General features: G+C 32.8%; 1 protein-coding gene, 1 long non-coding RNA gene and 1 pseudogene across 2 annotated transcripts; 1 reads left to right on the forward strand and 2 right to left on the reverse strand.

Moving 5' to 3' along the window:
- Positions 1-1542: 1542 nt before the first annotated feature.
- Positions 1543-2696, reverse strand: LOC110230842. Its single transcript, XR_002333991.1, has 3 exons — positions 2256-2696; positions 1875-1958; positions 1543-1720 (listed from the first exon to the last, which is right to left on the reverse strand). It is a non-coding gene; the product is annotated as an uncharacterized LOC110230842 (long non-coding RNA).
- Positions 2697-4036: 1340 nt separating this feature from the next.
- Positions 4037-7175, reverse strand: LOC9324602 (annotated as a pseudogene).
- A 9120-nt stretch (positions 7176-16295) lies between these two features.
- Positions 16296-17854, forward strand: LOC9324603 (probable S-adenosylmethionine-dependent methyltransferase At5g38780). Its single transcript, XM_002887024.2, has 3 exons — positions 16296-16449; positions 16541-17194; positions 17292-17854. The coding sequence occupies exons 1-3, from the start codon at positions 16375-16377 to the stop codon at positions 17619-17621; spliced, it is 1059 nt and encodes a 352-aa protein (XP_002887070.1). The 5' UTR covers positions 16296-16374; the 3' UTR covers positions 17622-17854.
- The last annotated feature ends 359 nt before the right edge of the window (positions 17855-18213 follow it).

The following is an 18213-nucleotide window of genomic DNA, read 5'->3' on the forward strand; positions in this document are numbered from 1 at the left end:
ACCACCAAGAGAATTTACAACTCACTAGACCAAGGGAGATGGTGGCCGAATATGTCAAATCGGTAGATCCTGCACCAAATGAGCATGTCGGGTGACAGTTCACACTATCATTTCTTGCAATAAACTGTAACCTTCTGTTTGAAAAACGCCTACCGCAAAAGGGTAAAAGCTTAGGTTGAGTTCCTCGTATTGCCATGATCCCCATTCTTCAGTAAATAGAGGGCCGCATCCAATGAGTTACATCACTCCAGCTAACCTGGAAAAACATACAAACTATAATAATTCAGGAGTTTAATGACGACATGTTTGTATTACAATCATATGGAATAGTTTGCCGAGGGGGGCTTCTTTCAAGTACTTGTACAGCCCCGGGAGTTCCTTCCTAAACTGTCTTTCAAAGCCTGACGGTGGGCTGTAAAAAAAAGAAGAACTGAAAGTGGTCATCTTTCATATCCAGGATGTTATGTCACATTCATACACAGATTCATACTTCCAAGCTAAGAAGTTTACCTATACGGAAAAACAAAAGGAGCCGCCACTACACAGTGGAAATATAAGAATTCTGCAAACCGATCCTCCTTGCCTGATTTTCTTATTTTGAGCAGCAAAGGAGTAATCCCCTGCTCATCACGGGGTAGATTCTGGAGTTCATTTCAAATCTGGTATTCAGATAATGAAAGAAACAAAAATGGAAAACAGATTTGCAGTCACCAAATGCTATATATGATATCAGCTTACCTTGTCAGGATCAGTATTTTCCACGAAAACAGCTCCCATTATAACCAAGCCGTGCATGCCTTTTAATATGCTTCACGGACGGACAATATCCGTAAAAGTAACCATCCACTCATCTGAATCGATTGTGCTAGAGGTCTTATTTGTCTGCAGAGCAAAGACAATAATAGCTGCTCACAAGGTATAGATAATCACATCAAATTAGTATCTCGGATATTACTAATGGTAAGAGAATAACAGATATTATTACTAGAGAAGAAGGAAACAATGAAACGAATCAGTAAGCTCTTGCCAAAAGTAATTTGATTCAAATTTTGCCACACAGGGTCGTGCGTTTCAAAATTGTGACATATACTAGAATATGCTACGGTAGAACACGGACACTGATGTAACTACTTGGCTCAAAGTGCACGTGCTTCTTTAGGTATATACTCTATTTTTGATAATGATGATATATGTTATGCCCGTGAAGTAGAGATCATTGGAAATAAAAGAAATATGTTCAAAATGAAATACTAGAGAAAGAAGGTATAATAAGATTACCTCTTCTTCAGGTTTCTGAAAACATGACCAGAGCAAGTACAATTGGGTTGGTGCCCCTCAGATATTGCATACAAACTCAGTGAGGAATCTGCTTTCAGGTGTACTCTCACGATTGGACGGATCTAAAGAATCTAAAAGCTTTGCTTTCAAAACATCCCAGTACAGACTTGTCAAAATCCACGACAACTTGCTGTATTGGATACCTATATAACAGCTATGGTGCAGTGTAAAGTGAAATGGAATAGAGATCTTTTCAAATGACTAGTCTTACCTAGCAGAAGATTCTGAAGTTCCAACATCAGGAACCGGAGTTTTGAACAGGGAAAATACTTGGTCACCAGCCAGAGATGCATGCCAAGCAAGTAGTACACTTGCAAGAAGACTCTCCCCGAGAAAGATACGCTCCCCTGATGGTGATGTTGCCCAACTCCCAAAAGGATTCCTACAGATAGAGAAACCAAGAAACAAGCAGGATTAACACAATATTCCTACGTGAAGCGCTATGTTGGGTTAACTAATACATTGCTGATGAAACCTTTGATATGGTCAAGAAGAAGAACAAAGTAGCTTTGGTGCATCTAGCTAACATGACTAACCTCTGATTCCTGGCAGCCGAATGCACAATGATAGAGAAACAACATGTCCAAGCCATTGGTAAAACCATTCCCCGAGCCCAATCTCTACATCACCAGAAGAAGAATAAAAACTGAAAATTAAACTGGAATCCAGAGCATAGTTGCAACAAAGCTTAGCTGGGCAGAGATAAGCTTGTAGAGGACAATGAATTTTCATGTAAGATTTGAAAAGAAGCATCAGTTACATTCATTATTTCAAAACAAAAAACGCCGGCTCCAGGAAGACAAGTAAAACAGACGAATAACAACAACATGAGCTAGAGTGAAAATTATAAGATTAGAAATAGGATTGGGACCCTCTCTCTCTCTCTCTCTCTCGAAGCGGACTGGGGTTGTGCTTACCTGAAAGAGTTTCTGTCAAGAAAAGTGTCAAGTTCCGATTGATTCAAATTAGCGACCAAAGGAGTTGGCTGGCTATCGATCTGTATATTAATCCCTGAGGTCGAGAGTGAGTTCGAATTTCACGATTTATTCTGACTGATGGGGTATCCTTGGAAATGCTCAGTTTTTATTTTGTCCCAGCCACATTCGGTTTCGGTTATAACTTTCTTTAGTGGCTTTTGATCCCCCTGGTACTCGTCCTTGTATAGATATGGCGAGAATGGTGGTACGTATTACCTTTGTGATCGATTCTTTCTTCTTGTTAAAACCAAGATCGCGAATCTATACAACAGCACAGACGTAATAAAAGATATATCAGGGGAAGCAAAATCAATCTGAAATTGGTCAAGAGCTTAATGGTAAAATCTTGCTCAATTATTTCCTAAAACAAGCCATAATTATTTGGGAGTATAAGGGGGAATTCTTTTCTTTGTTTGGGAATATCCAAGCAAAAAGAATACGAAAAGTGAAACTTGATATTTTTCTTCTTCTTTTCCTTTTCTCAAGTTTGTTGGCTATATACTTTTGGGGGTTGCCGGATTTTTCAGCCCCTAACTAGTTGCAAACTCAAGGAATCCCCCTATACTTTTTTGCTCTTAAAAAACCACCAACAACTAACAATTTCCTTAATAAAACGTCCTCAATTTTCGGATTCATCTTGATTAATACGCCTCCAATTGAACCGGCCATTAAACCGGGTTTAACCACAAATCCGCATTTATTGTACCGCGATTAGGATTACCCGCATGATTACCCATGACCCGAGAGTTAAAACGACGTCGTTTTGACTCGTTCTCAAAACAAAGCCAAAACGACGTCGTTTTCTCTATTCTCTCTATTTTTCAAAATCTCTATTCCTCTACTACGATGTTCTGAAATCTATCGAGAAATTTCACTTTTCCCAAAACCTTAGCCATAGCATTATAAGTTTTCTCATCATGCTTAAAGAGACCAGACTCATCAATCCACCGGAAGAACAACAAAGCTTTCCTAGGTTCAACATCAAGACTTTCCACAATCATCTTCACTAAATCACTCTTAAACTCAACATTCAAATCTCTCACCCGTTTCTCCACATCATCGCCCCACTCTTCCTTCATCACAATCTTACACACCCTATCGCAAACATTCTCCGCCGAATTATCTAAACAATCTGAAGCAAAAAGCTTTCTCAGCCTCACCAAATCACTCTCCAGCCCATCTTTCTGAAATTTCTCACCTACTTTATCTCTAACATTAGCCGATAAGCCATGTCCTTTCTTCTTCATCACATCAACCAACCCCCAAAACTCATCGACAAGTCCATTAACACCCAGAATACGCAACATCATGTTATAATTCTTCGAGCTAAGTTCCTCAGGAGAAGCCTCCTTAATCCACTGGAAAAACCCTAACCCAGAAATCGCAAATCCCCTTTCCCTTTCTCTCAAGAACCCTAATTTTGAAATGAGTGAACCCTAATTCGCGATTTTGAGAAATAGAGAGAATAGAGAAAACGACGTCGTTTTGGCTTTGTTTTGAGACATAAAGAGACGAGTCAAAACGACGTCGTTTTAACTCTCGGGTCATGGGTAATCATGCGGGTAATCCTAATCGCGGTACAGTAAACGCGGATTTGTGGTAAAACCCGGTTTAATGGCCGGCTCAATTAGAGGCGTATGAATTAAGATGAATTCGAAAGTTGAAGACGTTTTATTAAGAAAATTGTTAGTTGTTGGTGGTTTTTTAAGAGCAAAAAAATATAGGGGGATTCCTTGAGTTTGCAACTAGTTAGGGGCTGAAAAATCCGGCAACCCTACTTTTGGCCACGTACACAAATAGTTACCAAGTGACAGGTTGGTTTATCAAAGACATAAATAACGCATGGCAAGTGTTTTAAGTTATAAAATATTTGAAAACATTATTTTCCCCGAGGGAGAAACGAGATTTGCTGACTTAATTAAATAGGTGGTGGATTCTATGGCTTTGATCCTCGCTATTCATCTTCTTCTTTCTTCTTTTCTAAAAGCATTGCGCTTGTGGAGAAGGAATCGCATCTTTGAACTTGATCGGAGCTGCTTATAGCTGTGTCATGTGAAAGAACATTCAACAATCATCACCAATTCACCATATATATATACACACACTACCTATAGAGAGATCTAATCAAAGTAAATGGAGACCTTGATCAGGCATAGAGGTAGTAGTAACATGAGACGAAACCTCTTCCTGCATGTTATAAAATTATAATTACAAGTTGGAATAAGGGGGTATTCAACCAAATATTCAAAGTGATTTGTGTTTTTATGAGTTTTTTTTATGATTTTATGGAAGTTGATAGTATTTATGGTAAATCCTTTCAAATCCCACCTAAAACCATCCTTTAAATCCTCTCAAATCCTTCAAAATCATTAAAAAAATCAAATCCACAAACTGTTTTCAATAACAATGGATTTTAAGATAGATTTTAAAATCCTTAGTTCAATAACACTAGATTTCATTAGACGTTTTAAAATTCATGATTAAATAACATGTGATTTGTACAATATTAGTTTCAATACAACCAAAATCAATAGTAAATAAAATAAATAAATAAATAAGCGCCTACCGATCCCTTGAGATGATCATCTGATGGGTTTTCTTCCATACGGGCAGAACAAGCTCGCAGTGAAGCTTTAGAGCCAAGTTCTGCCAATCTGTATATGAGATTGGCAACAACAACAACAACAATCACCATATGTATACATATACATTTGTTAGCTAAAGAGATCTAATCAAAGTAAATGGACACCTTGGTGGCGACTGATCAGGCATGGAGATGGAGGTAGTAGTAACATCAGACGACAACTTTTCCGGTTCCTGTTATAAGTTGTTGAAATTAAGAATCAAATCAATGAGTAATATAAGCCCTATATATATAGATGACAGAAATTTATCATCAATTCTAGTATAGATTTGCAATTAAAGGTAAAGAAAGTAGATTGTATAACCTGAGAATCAAATCCAGAGTCAAGCGACTGATTCAAACGATGCAGCAGTGCTCTCAAAGGAGAGCAATGGGATACCCAGGGATAGTTCTTCTTTCGATTTAAACGTTTAATGGTATTAGGACGAACACGGCCGAACCTTTTCTTCCCCATCATTGCTGCTGTGCTTTGTGCCTCCTAGACCTAAACGATTAGGGGACGCTGGAAACCCTAGAGCTAAATATATATATGTGTGTATATATGTATATATGTATATAGGAAATCAATTTACCAAGGTATCAAAGAAAATTACAAACAGAGAGAAAGATAAAGGAAAGCTTAAACGAAATCAGATGATAAATCAATTCGGAGACTCACAGAGCAAATCGTCGAAGACGAAGAAGATTAATGATGCATAAAGACAGTAAACACAAGAGATTATGAAAAACGTTTGATCTATTCAGAGTTGTTTCATTCTATAAAAGACCTATCTAAACCAGATCGATACGAAAAACAAACGGTACAAAAACTACAGAGACTCGTCGAAACAAACAACAATCAGATATGAATCATCAAAGGTTCTTTGATTGAGATAACAGAGCGATATAAACATAGATCAACAGCAGAACGCGATAATCTAAACATCAAAACGGAACAAAGAAGAATTTCATCGACGATCTACGAGAAGAAGAAGACTAACCTTGAAGAGAACGAAAGAGAGAGAGAAGAAAAGAGGTGCAAGGAGGCGTTAGAGCTTGTTTATATAGTGACCAACGAGATGCTCTCAGTACATCCCTTTGTTCTCGTTTTAGGGGTTTCCTTCTCTTAATGGGCTTTTATGGGCCTACACGCATCGGCCCAATATTATTACTGTTTGTTTAATCGTCTGATGGCAACCATCTTCTCCATGCATTATCGATTTTTTTCCCTTAAAACGTTTTATAAAAATTAAAATTTCAAATCCTTAATTGTAGGTAATCATTTAAGTTCAAATTATGTACCTTTTGAGCAAGATCACTAAGAGATTCTCCGATCAAGTCCATTACTATTCCTTTAGGGGTCTTGGACATCTTAATTCCGTCTCTAAGACATGATCCTAAAAGCAACATCATCCCCCGGGCACGAGCTCTTCAGCTCTAGCATCCAAGATTATTGGTGTCGATAGAGTATTGATCAAAATACGCTTTTTTACCGCTTGGTTGTACCCGGTGCACTGCATGTCTTTGTTCCACAAGGGAGAGTCACGGTCCATGATCCCTTTGGGGATTTTGGAGGTTAAATGGAATGTTTAACTCATGACTCCGATGTGGAAACTCTCCTTAGGAAGAACACAGTCGAGAAAGGAACCATGAATCCCACCCAGCGCTATAGTATCTTCTCCCTTGAGGAAGTGTTTGAAAGAGAGTGTTGAAATCGTTGATGCTAAAGTCATTGAAGAGAACTTGGAACTTGATGTTGTTTGCCGGGTTTTGTCCGGTTTCTCTACGGTATTTTTCTTCTACCGCATCAATTATGTTTTGGACTGACACAAAAGTATTAGGTCCACTCGCACAACCGAAGTCTGCTATACTGAACTGGTTGGAAATCAAATCGAGGTTGAGGTTCGCTGAGATCGCCTCGGTCATCTTTTCCTTTGCCACTTCTAGCAATGCTCTCTGTATAAAGACGAGACTGTTAAATACATATATTATAGGAATCAAGAACATAGCTAACTAGGAATATAATGCAAATCATTTATATATGAACCTGATACGAAGATTGTTGGTTATAACTCTCAGGACCTTCTCCTCCAATCGTGATCAATGTGGAGTATTAGTCATGATATCTCTCTTTATTCTTCTCACACTTCTTTTCTTGTTTGATACTTTGGTTTGTGATGAGAGTAGTGATAATCCATGAACTTCTCTACGCTATTTATAGTAATATTCCTTGTCCTTCAAAGAGCAATATAATGATAATAAAATACTAGATTTTAACCCGCGGTACACCGCGGGATGATTTATTTTTAAAATTTAGTATATATAAAATTTTGTAAATTGTATCTCTTTTTATAATTTACAATTATTATTAAGTAACGGTATACCACGAGTTCACGAGACAATTGTTGATAAACTGAAGATTTAACCCGAATTAAAACGGCATGTTCTTTTAAAACTTTTTAAATATTGATTCAAACCCGTCCACCATATAAACCCGTTTTGAAATATAACCCGTCCCGTGATTTGTTTTCTAAAAGTAGTGATTTTAAAATTTAATGATTATATATTATATATAAAAGTTTACAAAATGTATAATTTTCTAAGACATTTATATTTTAATAAATTGAGGATTTAGTCTGTATTAAAGCGGCATGTTAATGATATTTTAAAATTTTATAAATATTGATTTAACCTCGTCCATCATATAACCCCGTTCCGAAATATAACCCGTCATGTAATTTCTTAACCCGTCCCATGATTTGTTTTCTAAAAATAGTAATTTTAAAAATTTAACGATTATTTATTATATATATAAGTTTACAAATTTTATCATTCTCTAAGACATTTATATATTATAATTTACAATTGTTATTAAGTGATATTATACCACGTGACAATTTTTGGTTTTATACAATCTTTTCTAAATGAAACTGATTTGATATGTCTAATATTAGTGGTATTTAAAAAAATTATGGATTTAATATGTATTGAAACGGTGGATTAATGATATTTTAATTTTTTTTATTTATTCAAAAACCTGTCCTGCCAAACTCGTCCCGCAAAAAAACTCATTTATTTTATTAATGTTGAACTTATTTATGATATGATTCTGAATCATTGTCTAAATATTTTAGTCGATGTAGAACGTTGAACACACATTTTTCGTCAATTGGATAATATATGTCCGTTTTAAAAATTTCAAATCACAGTATATGCAGACAAAATAATTGATTTTTATTTTATTTTATGTATTATATGATGATTCAAAACAGTTAAAAACAAATCAAATAAATATGATAGGAGAATCATAATTATAAATCTTAATCAAATCTTCTGAATATCTAAATTATTAAATATGGAATATCTGGTGGATGAGTTGGGTTAAATATAACCCGATCCAAGTAATTTTTTGTGAAGGAATTTAAAAAACGGGTCGGATATCCGATTAACCCAGAAGCATTTTTACCCACCCATCACCAAAGTGTTACAAAAATACTAGTATAGATGTGGAAATTCCCGGAAAAAGAAAACAGTTTTGTTATAGAAAATTGATTGTGTTCAACTTCAACATAAACTATATATCTCGCGGTATGGTGACATGAGTCAAATAATCAAATAGATTATGAAATGTGTTAAATAATTATATGATCCACTAAAATTTTTAAACATAAACAAAGTTTGCAAATTGAAATATAAGATTAAGAATTAAATCCTTATAATCATATAATTAAGTCTGCAAAAGTAATTCTAAATTCGCACAAATAACGAACCTTCATATAGAAAATGAAGTATTAATAGGTTTAGGAGATTTGTTAGTGTAACTTGGATACGTTCAACGTAAGCATGACAGATGCAGTATTATAACTTATGGTCTTGCATGTGATGTATGTCAAATAACCAATTAGATTTTGATATGTATTAAGTGATTATGTTAAATATAAATGATTAATAATTTCTAAATTTCTTGTTTTAAATTTCGGAAACCTATATACAGTATGAAGTTTATCAAGGTTAATTCGGAATGCTCATAATTGTTGAAAAAGAACCACCACAGAGGATATACATTATATAGTTTATGGAAAAGATGGATTTTGAAGGATTTACTGTATTTTTAGGGACAATAGCAAGACGAAGCCTTAGTTTTGGATTGTTTCTGATGCTATATGATATTTCTCGTGAGAATATAAATCATTAGTTTTAAAATATTTTTAAAAATTGAAAGTTTTTTACTATCTATACTATTAATTGGGAATCACTAGATAATAAAAAACCTTTAAGTTGTAGAATATTACATAGAATGCCATTGATTTTTTTTTTAATTTGAAGAAAGAAAAAACAATTGAAAAAATCAAAATTAAAATTAATAAATTAATAACTGCCTAATATTTTTGGAGATTGTTTAAAGAAGATTCCATAATAAATCAAGATATTTAATTCAAAAATATATATATGTAAACTTATTTATTTTGGTAATATATTATTAGATATTTCTGGAAACGACAATCTAATTTAATAACAAATTATTATTTAGTTTAGATTTTAAAAGATTTTCGTAACAAAACTATGCTAATTAATTCTGATTAAATCACATGAAAAATAAAAGATTTCAAATTTTATTTTCCAAATATAAAAAAACATTTAGTATATTTATCATATATAATCTAAACTAAATACTTTCATCCTTTTAAATATAGCATATTCAACAAATAAGTTTTGGATTTTAGATATGTAAATATCTAGAAAATATTTGCAGTATACATTAAAATATTTTTTAAAAAAACGGGTAGTTTTCAATATTTTAAATATATATTACTAAACTAAATTTGAGTTATATAAAAGAAAATATATTTTTGAAATGTATTATATTAGTTACTATATCTTCAAATAAGTTAATATATTTCTTACCAAAAAAAAAAAGTTTAATATATTTCAAATCAAATAAATTATTTTATTTCGTAACAAATTGTTACAAGCTTTTGGAATATACATTCTTCTAAATTTGATTATTTTCTTTTTAAAAAAATATTAAAATGTAATTTAAATATCATTATGCATACATCCACGTTGATTATCTCATAGTTAATCTAGAAAATCGATTCTTTAAACAATAGATGGAGATCTAAAAGTAAATTACTTCATGTTCTTATGATGTTTATCTCCTAATTTTACTAACCTCCTATGAATATCTTTATGGTTTTTGGTTTTAGGGTCAACACTAGATCACAAGTCGCTTATTGATCCATTCACAAAGAAAATATATTTCATAAACGTTATCATATATTTAATTTTGTATCTGTTAAACACATTTTAATCTCTCCTTTTTATTGTCTATTGGCCAAAGCAAGAGATTTGATTGTAAGGAATTCAAGACATAAAACTGTCTTCGTATGGATGTTTATCATGTTTGGTGCTATAAATATTATATTCATTCATTTCCGGTTCTTCTTATTTTCTTATCCTGTTTGATTCTAAACACTCTTTATAGAAGTTCTCTTTATTTATGTTCCTCAGTTAAGTATTTAAATTATACGGAATTGAGTTTTCTTTTCCAGGTTCAACATTTGATACAGTACATTATAATTTATATACTACAATATATATCAACAAAACAACAAAATAATCTATATTTACTAAAACTTTATTACAATACATTTCTTAAAATACGAAATCCCGCACGTATGTGCGGGTCATGATCTAGTATTATATAAAAAAGTTTGAAAGTTTCTTAATTTAAAGATTCTAGTGTAAGAAATTTAGAAATTTCGGGCCTGATTGGTAACAGCTGTAGCTTTACATTTTTTGCTGTAGAAATATGACTGTAGGTTTATTTGTTGTGGCTGTAGATTTTATTGCTGTAGAATTTTGGCTGTAGAATTTAAAATTTTGGAAAGTTAAAAATTATGTGCTTTAGGAAAAAAGGCTTTCTACAGCCAAAAAAGTGAATTAAGGAAATATTTTGGCTGTGAGAAAAAAAAGGAAAGCCAAAGCTTTTAAAGCTTGATTGGATGTATTTCAAATCTTTAGAAATTTTTTTGTTTTGTAAAGACTGTAAAACACTTGCCAATCAGACCCTTCAAAGTCTCTAGTCTCTTATAGTTTATAAATAATTAATATCATCTAAAATTCTTATTCTAAAGTTAGCTCTGGCATACCACTACAACAGAGTTAATAAGTGACGTAAATAATTATTTTATAATGTCACTACCACATAATTTGTTTTATAGATAATATCCAAAGAAAATCACCATTAGACTCATCGATTAGAAAAAATATAGTGGTTGGGATTGGACAACTAGAGGAATCATAGACCAAGTTGTGAAAGTAGCTAACATTTAATTGGATAAGGACTTTCAAGCATTTGTTAAAGATTTTGAGTTAGCCAAGCTTCTAGACCATATGAACTCACACGTGAAAACTGCGGTCCACAGAGTCAGAACCGTAGACCACTTGCACCTGAGTACTTATCTATAGGTCATCCCTCAAAGAACATCGGTGTATTTGTCTTTGGCATATTACTCTTTCAGCTCACTACATAGAAATGGTGTATTTCAACTTTAACAAATGTGTCGTACGTTTTTATACTACAACAAAAATACCGTGATTTTTTTCAACATCAACGCTAAAAGTATTCAGTTAAACCATCCAAACTAATGGAAACAAGCTTAAAACTACATTGACCTAAATAGAGTTAGTAAACGATTTATTTATGTTGATTCAAACGATACGATATCTTTAACCAAATGACGTCTTTTTGGTCATTTGAGTCTCTTTTTCTACTATCATTATTTTTTTTTTTAAAGTCAATGATAGATATTCTTCTTAAACAATATCTATACTAGTATAATCGCAGCACTTTTTGTGACGGGTGGGTAAAAAAGCTTTCGGGTATATAGAATATCCGACCCATTTTAAAAATTCCTTCACAAAAAATTTGTTGGGTCGGGTTATATTTAACCCAACTCATACACCGGATATTCCATATTTAATAATTTAGATTTTTAGAAGATTTGATTAAGATTTATAATTATGATTCTCCTATCATCTTTGTTTGATTTGTTTTTAACTGTTTTGAATCATCATATAATACATAAAGTAAACAAAAAATCAATTTTTTTTCTGCATATACTGTGATTCGAAATTTTAAAAACGGACATATATTATCCAATTGACGAAAATGTGTGTTCAACGTTCTACATCGATTAAAATATTTAGACAATGATTCAGAATCATATCATAAATAAGAACATTAATAAAATAAATGAGTTTTTAGCGGGATGGGTTTGGCGGGACAGGTTTTTGAATTAACAATAATAAAAAGATTAAAATATCATTAATCCGCCGCTTCAATACGGATTTAATCCTTTTTTTTTTAATACAAATCACAGGACGGGTTAAGAAATTACGGAACGGGTTATATTTCGGAAATGATTTATATGGCGGACGAATTTGAATCAATATTTATATACCGCTTTAATACGGGTTAAATCCTTAGTTTATTAATAATTATCTCGTGGACTCGTGGTATACTGTTACTTAATAACAATTGTAAACTATAATATAAATAAATATGTTATAAGGAGATACAATTTACAAAATATTTTTATACTAACTTTAAAATTAAATCATCGCGCGGTGTACCGCGGGTTAAAATCTAGTTTAGTGGTATTTATTCAGTTTGTGCTTAAGTTATAGTTGAAAACGGTTAGAAAATTAATTGTAAACAAAAAATCTCAAAGAATTTACTCGCCTCTAGAAAGCCAAACCCGCAATGCAATACCTCATATATATACTGAGATTATCCAAATATAATTTGAATCTTTGTTTCCTCCATTCATTGTTGCTTCTCTTCTTTCCTCTAGTGCTTTATCGTCTTTTTGTTGTTTTTGATGTTTTCTTAGCGTCTTTTTATTCTCCACAATCCCACAAATGAACCAATTTATGTTTATGGTTTATGATTAATATTATACATATATGCAAGTGTCTCTGTGTCTGTTTATAAATTATATGGCTGATCACAAATGTCTGAGATTCTCTGCAGGATCAAGATTATAGAAGAGGTCGATTTGTTGCCTAATTTCTTCTGGTTCGATCGAAAATCTCCAAATAGTACATGTAGGTCCAAACAGGGTAAATTCAGGTTCAACCGGATTAAGAAATTCATATTTTGTTCTTGTGAACGCCTCTGAGGCTGATTCCACTTCGAGGTGTGCTCTAGATGAGCTAAGAACGTATTTTAAATAGTCATTAATATGGAACAATTGATCTTGGTCTTTATTTCGTCTGAACAAGGCTCATGGGTCTTCTCGAATAAGCTAAGCATGCTTGAGCCGGTAGTGTGAAATGGGTCTCGGTCTCCACCATGGTTGTTGCTTGGTTTGATGACCGCATCAAGAGATTACAAAGAGTCCAAATTAAGAAAAGATTGGAAGTTCACCTTACGTAACCAATAATATGCTTTACCTAGATACTTAAAATAGAGCCTATATAATCCAAATCATTTCTAAAGAAAAAGAAAATAGATAGACAAAACATTTTAGAAAACAAATTCAGACGTTGAAAGATAATGATAGATTTTCATTTTTCATTTTTCATTATTCAAACAAACAAAACCCCAAAGGTTTGGAACAATATTATAGACTATGAAAAAATATGATATCCCTATCAATTCTAGCTCCATGTTTGAGTCTCAAATGAAACCATGAAAGAATGTTTTTCCACTACATGTACATTATTGAAGCTTCAAAGTTCAAACTTGTGTTATATTTTGACTCAACTTAAGCTCTTCAGATTGCACCAAACCCGATATTGCTAGGAAGAACCAAGCATGTATATATTGACATTTATTGTCATTATGGTTTGTCAGCAACTTGTTTTATATATATCCCTTTTTGACTTCAGCAAATTAATTAATTATAATATGAAATAACTTTTATGATATATCATTCAGCTTGTATATATATGTAAAAAAAAACAATCAGCCATTTGCATGATTGAGGGAAGTACAAATCAGTGTCGGTCCGAGCATTTGTGAGACCCTACACAAAATATAAAATGAGGCCCTGATATTTATTAACAATATTTAACATATGATTTTTTTTTTATATATGTTAATTTTTATTATTGTTTTAAAAAAATATCCAAAAAAGTGGGCCTCAATATCACTAATTTAACTAAGTAAAATTTTAAAATGGGCTTCAATAACCAAAAAATACTAAAAAAAAAAAAAAAACCAAAAAAAAAACAAATTGTGGGACCCCAAGCAGTGGCTTGGGTAGCATGTCCTGCGTGCCGCTCCTGGTACAAATACATCATCACTACAACGATAAGAATATAAAAAGGAAGCACCATAAGAAGAAAGAAGAAGAAGCAATTTCTTTATCGGTTCTTGCCTTCTTGCGAATCACAAAAAAAAATTGCACTCTATGTTTAGCATTCTAGATGTGAGGAAACTCTTCCTATGCTTTGATCTGGATGACTTTAAAGATTTTTCTCATGGCTTCTCCTTAGGAGTCCTCGAATTGTCCGCGGCTACCGATAATTCCGTCATGTGTGTTGTAGCTATTCACAACATATTGATTACATATTTATTTTCTCTAGCCACTAATTGACTTCAAATGACAATATACTTTCAAGTTTTTATCTGTAGATAGGTAGTAGCTAGTCTATGAGAAATTTGATATGATCACGAAACTTATGTAGCTCGGGAGTAGTTAAACCCTGATTTTAAAACAATTATTTTCCTAAGGAAGTTTTCAAAGGTTAGAACTAAAGATTATTTATGATATTAATTTTCACATTTACAAAACAAATCTAGGATAACAATACTAATTGCCGAAATAAACGAAACCTGAATTGTCCTGAGAGGTGGCTAACTAGAAAAGCATGTTGACTCTCCAATTCATACCGTAGGTCCTACTACTATAGTACTATCGGGAGTTTATTCTAAATTGACGTTTTGGTATTTTGATTAATTATGCTTAACCTTAATACTTTATAAAAAAAAATTACTAGCAAAATTAATATATATTTGACCAAAAATCGACATATCAAATAAAAAATCGATTTTAACGTTTTCATAGTTTGACAGTCCTCAAAAATATGAAGAATTGATTAAATAAATTTATGTGTTAGATAGATCCTATTCTATAGTGTATCATTTACTTCAAGCTCTTCTTCTTTATGATTTTTTTCCTTGGACGAAATGCTTTTTAGTTTGGTTTTATCTTCAATAACTATATACTAGATGATATCTCATGTTATATGCGACGATAACAAATTAAAAAAAAAATTTGGTATAATATTAGTGTAAATTAATTTCTCGACAGTTGTTGAAAAATTTATAAATACATGTGATAAATATTATCATATGTAAGAAGTTTATTATCACATGTATGCTATTACTATATTAGACTGTTTATTATAATGTGAAAACCATTTAATGCCTTCAAATAAATCCAAAGTTATGCTTATGCAACATGGATGGTATAAAGTTGTCTACCAAAAGTACCTTTACCCTATTTTTTCAAACATTAGATTTTACTAGATTCTCCAATGACAATGCAAGTAAATTTCCAATGACATTAGATCAAATGTTAATTCTTAAAAAATCTCCCCTTTTAATATATAGTAGATGTGAAACGAATTCTATCGATATATGAATAACAATATTTAAGTTCTCTCTTTTAATACTCCAACTTTGAAATAAGAAGCAAAAATAGAGTTATTCTCCAAATATAAAAGATATTTCGCAACTTTATGAAATTGAGTATATATTTGTTAATATTTAATAGCTTCCAATTTTGACAAATGTTAGATTACATACATCTGTGCCTTTTTATCTTTCATCTTTAAAACAAAATTTAAAATTCAGTTTTATCCTTTTCATCAAAAAAAAAACCAGAAACCAGAAACCATAAAATTCAGTTTTATCCTTTAAAATTCAGTTTTATCCTTCCAATTCAGTTTTTTTTTTTAAGAAAGAGAAAAACATGAAGAGTTTTTAAAAAGACTTGTTTCTATCTTTTAAAACATTTGATTAGTTTAAAATGATAAATAATAATAATACATGTAAAAGACATAGCCAAAAAAATAAAGAAGACGAAAGACAGACATCAAACTATATTCTCCCTAGTGGACTATTTTATATTAGCAAATATAAAAGAGTCCACCAGAGACATCCATGATATTCAAACATCAAACTATGTTCTCCCTTATGCACCACCAACTTTGTAAATGCTTTAATCGTTTCACATATCTTACATTTTAACTTCTAGACAAAACTAGTTTAAGGTACAGTGCACTTAAGGGAAGAATTTTCAAACGAAAAAATAGTATAAACAAGCATAGATATGCGTCCATAGACTCTCACAATTCTCATCACAAATTAAAGTATCAAACAAGAAAAGAAAAGTGAGAAAAAAGAAAGCGAGAGAAATAATGTCTCCTACTCCAGAATGGGTCATGGTTGGAGGAGAAGGTCCTGAGAGTTACAAGCAGCATTCTTCGTATCAGGTTTACATATATAAATGATTTTAGAATTCTTAGCTAGAATATGAATTACTAAGATGTGTTAACAGTCTTCTCTTTGATTGGGGTTTTCTAGAGAGATTTGTTGAAAGCAGCAAAGGATGAAATAAACGCGGTGATCGCAGCGAACCTCAGCCTCGATTTGATTTCGAGTCGGTTCAGTGTTGCGGATTTCGGTTGTGCGAGTGGACCTAACACTTTTATGGCAGTCCAAAACATAATAGATGCCGTGGAAGAGAAGTATCTTAGAGAAACCGGACAAAACCCGGCGGATAACATCGAGTTCCAAGTCCTCTTCAACGACTTAAGCAATAACGATTTCAACACTCTCTTCCAGGGACTTCCTTCGAGCAGGAGATACTATAGTGCTGGCGTCCCCGGTTCCTTCTTCGACCGTGTTCTTCCTAAGCAGAGTATCCACATAGGAGTTATGAATTACGCTTTTCAGTTCACCTCCAAAATCCCCAAAGGGATCTCCGACCGCAACTCTCCCATGTGGAACAGAGACATACATTGCACTGGCTTCAACAACAAGGTCAAGAAAGCGTATTTTGATCAGTACTCGCTCGACTCCAAGAATATATTGGATGCTCGAGCTGAAGAGCTCTTACCCGGGGGACTGTTATTGCTTTTAGGATTGTGTCTAAGAGACGGTATCAAGATGTCGGAAACCTATAGAGGAATAGTGCTGGATTTAATCGGAGCTTCTTTAAATGATCTTGCTCAGAAGGTATATATATATTTTTATCTTTAACAAACTATATACAATGACAAAACTAACATTATATATCGTCTTTAATCTTTTTTCTAATATTAACAAATTAAAGGGTGTCATCGAGCAAGACAAGGTGGACTCTTTCAATATCACACTCTACACTGCCGAGGAAGACGAGTTGAGGCAAATCATTGAAGAGAACGGGAAGTTCACAATTGAAGCTTTCGAGGATATCATTCAGTCAAACGGGGAGTCGCTTGACCCCAAGATCTTGGCTGTCTCCTTGAAGTCTGCCTTTGGAGGTATCATATCCTCACATTTTGGAGCCGAAGCCATGAGGAAAGCCTTTGAGCTCGTCGAGGCCAAGGCACACCAAGAATTTTCTCGCCTCAAGAATGCCAAACCCGCAATGCAATACCTTATCGTACTTCGCAAGAACTGATGAGATCATCCTAATATATTGTGAATCTTTGTTTCCTCCATGCATTGTTTCTTCTCTTCTTTCCTCTAGTGGTTTGTCGTCTTCTTTTTCTTGTTGATGTTTTCTTAGCGTCTTTGTATTCTCCACTATCACATGCAACTATGCAAGTGTTGTTGATAAATGATATATATGGAACGTAAAAGGTGTTTATTCCATATGTTAATTTTCATTTGGATAAGTGATCCTATACATAATTTCAGTTTCACAATTTCACATTTACCATTTTTGTATATTTTTTTTCAAATCAAAATGTTGTCAACTTCGACTAGAGATTTTAAGACACCTCGTGTGTAGACTTCTCAAATTTATGGAATATGACAAACTGACTCCTCAGAAAAATGGTTCATTAGTACAGAGACTTGTTGATTAAAATGTACCATGGTGTTAGAGATAGAATCTAATTCAAAACCAAAACCTTTATTATGAAAATAGAAAGATTGAAAAATAAAGTAACAAGAGTCTAACTCCCCAAAGAGAACTACGTTCTCTTCCCTCGGCCTAACCCGATAGAATCCTCCAAAGCTCTCAATTGCTTGGATAGGTTTCACAAACA

This window comes from Arabidopsis lyrata (assembly GCF_000004255.2).
Source record: "Arabidopsis lyrata subsp. lyrata unplaced genomic scaffold ARALYscaffold_2, whole genome shotgun sequence".
In the NCBI taxonomy this organism is placed as follows: Eukaryota; Viridiplantae; Streptophyta; class Magnoliopsida; order Brassicales; family Brassicaceae; genus Arabidopsis; species Arabidopsis lyrata.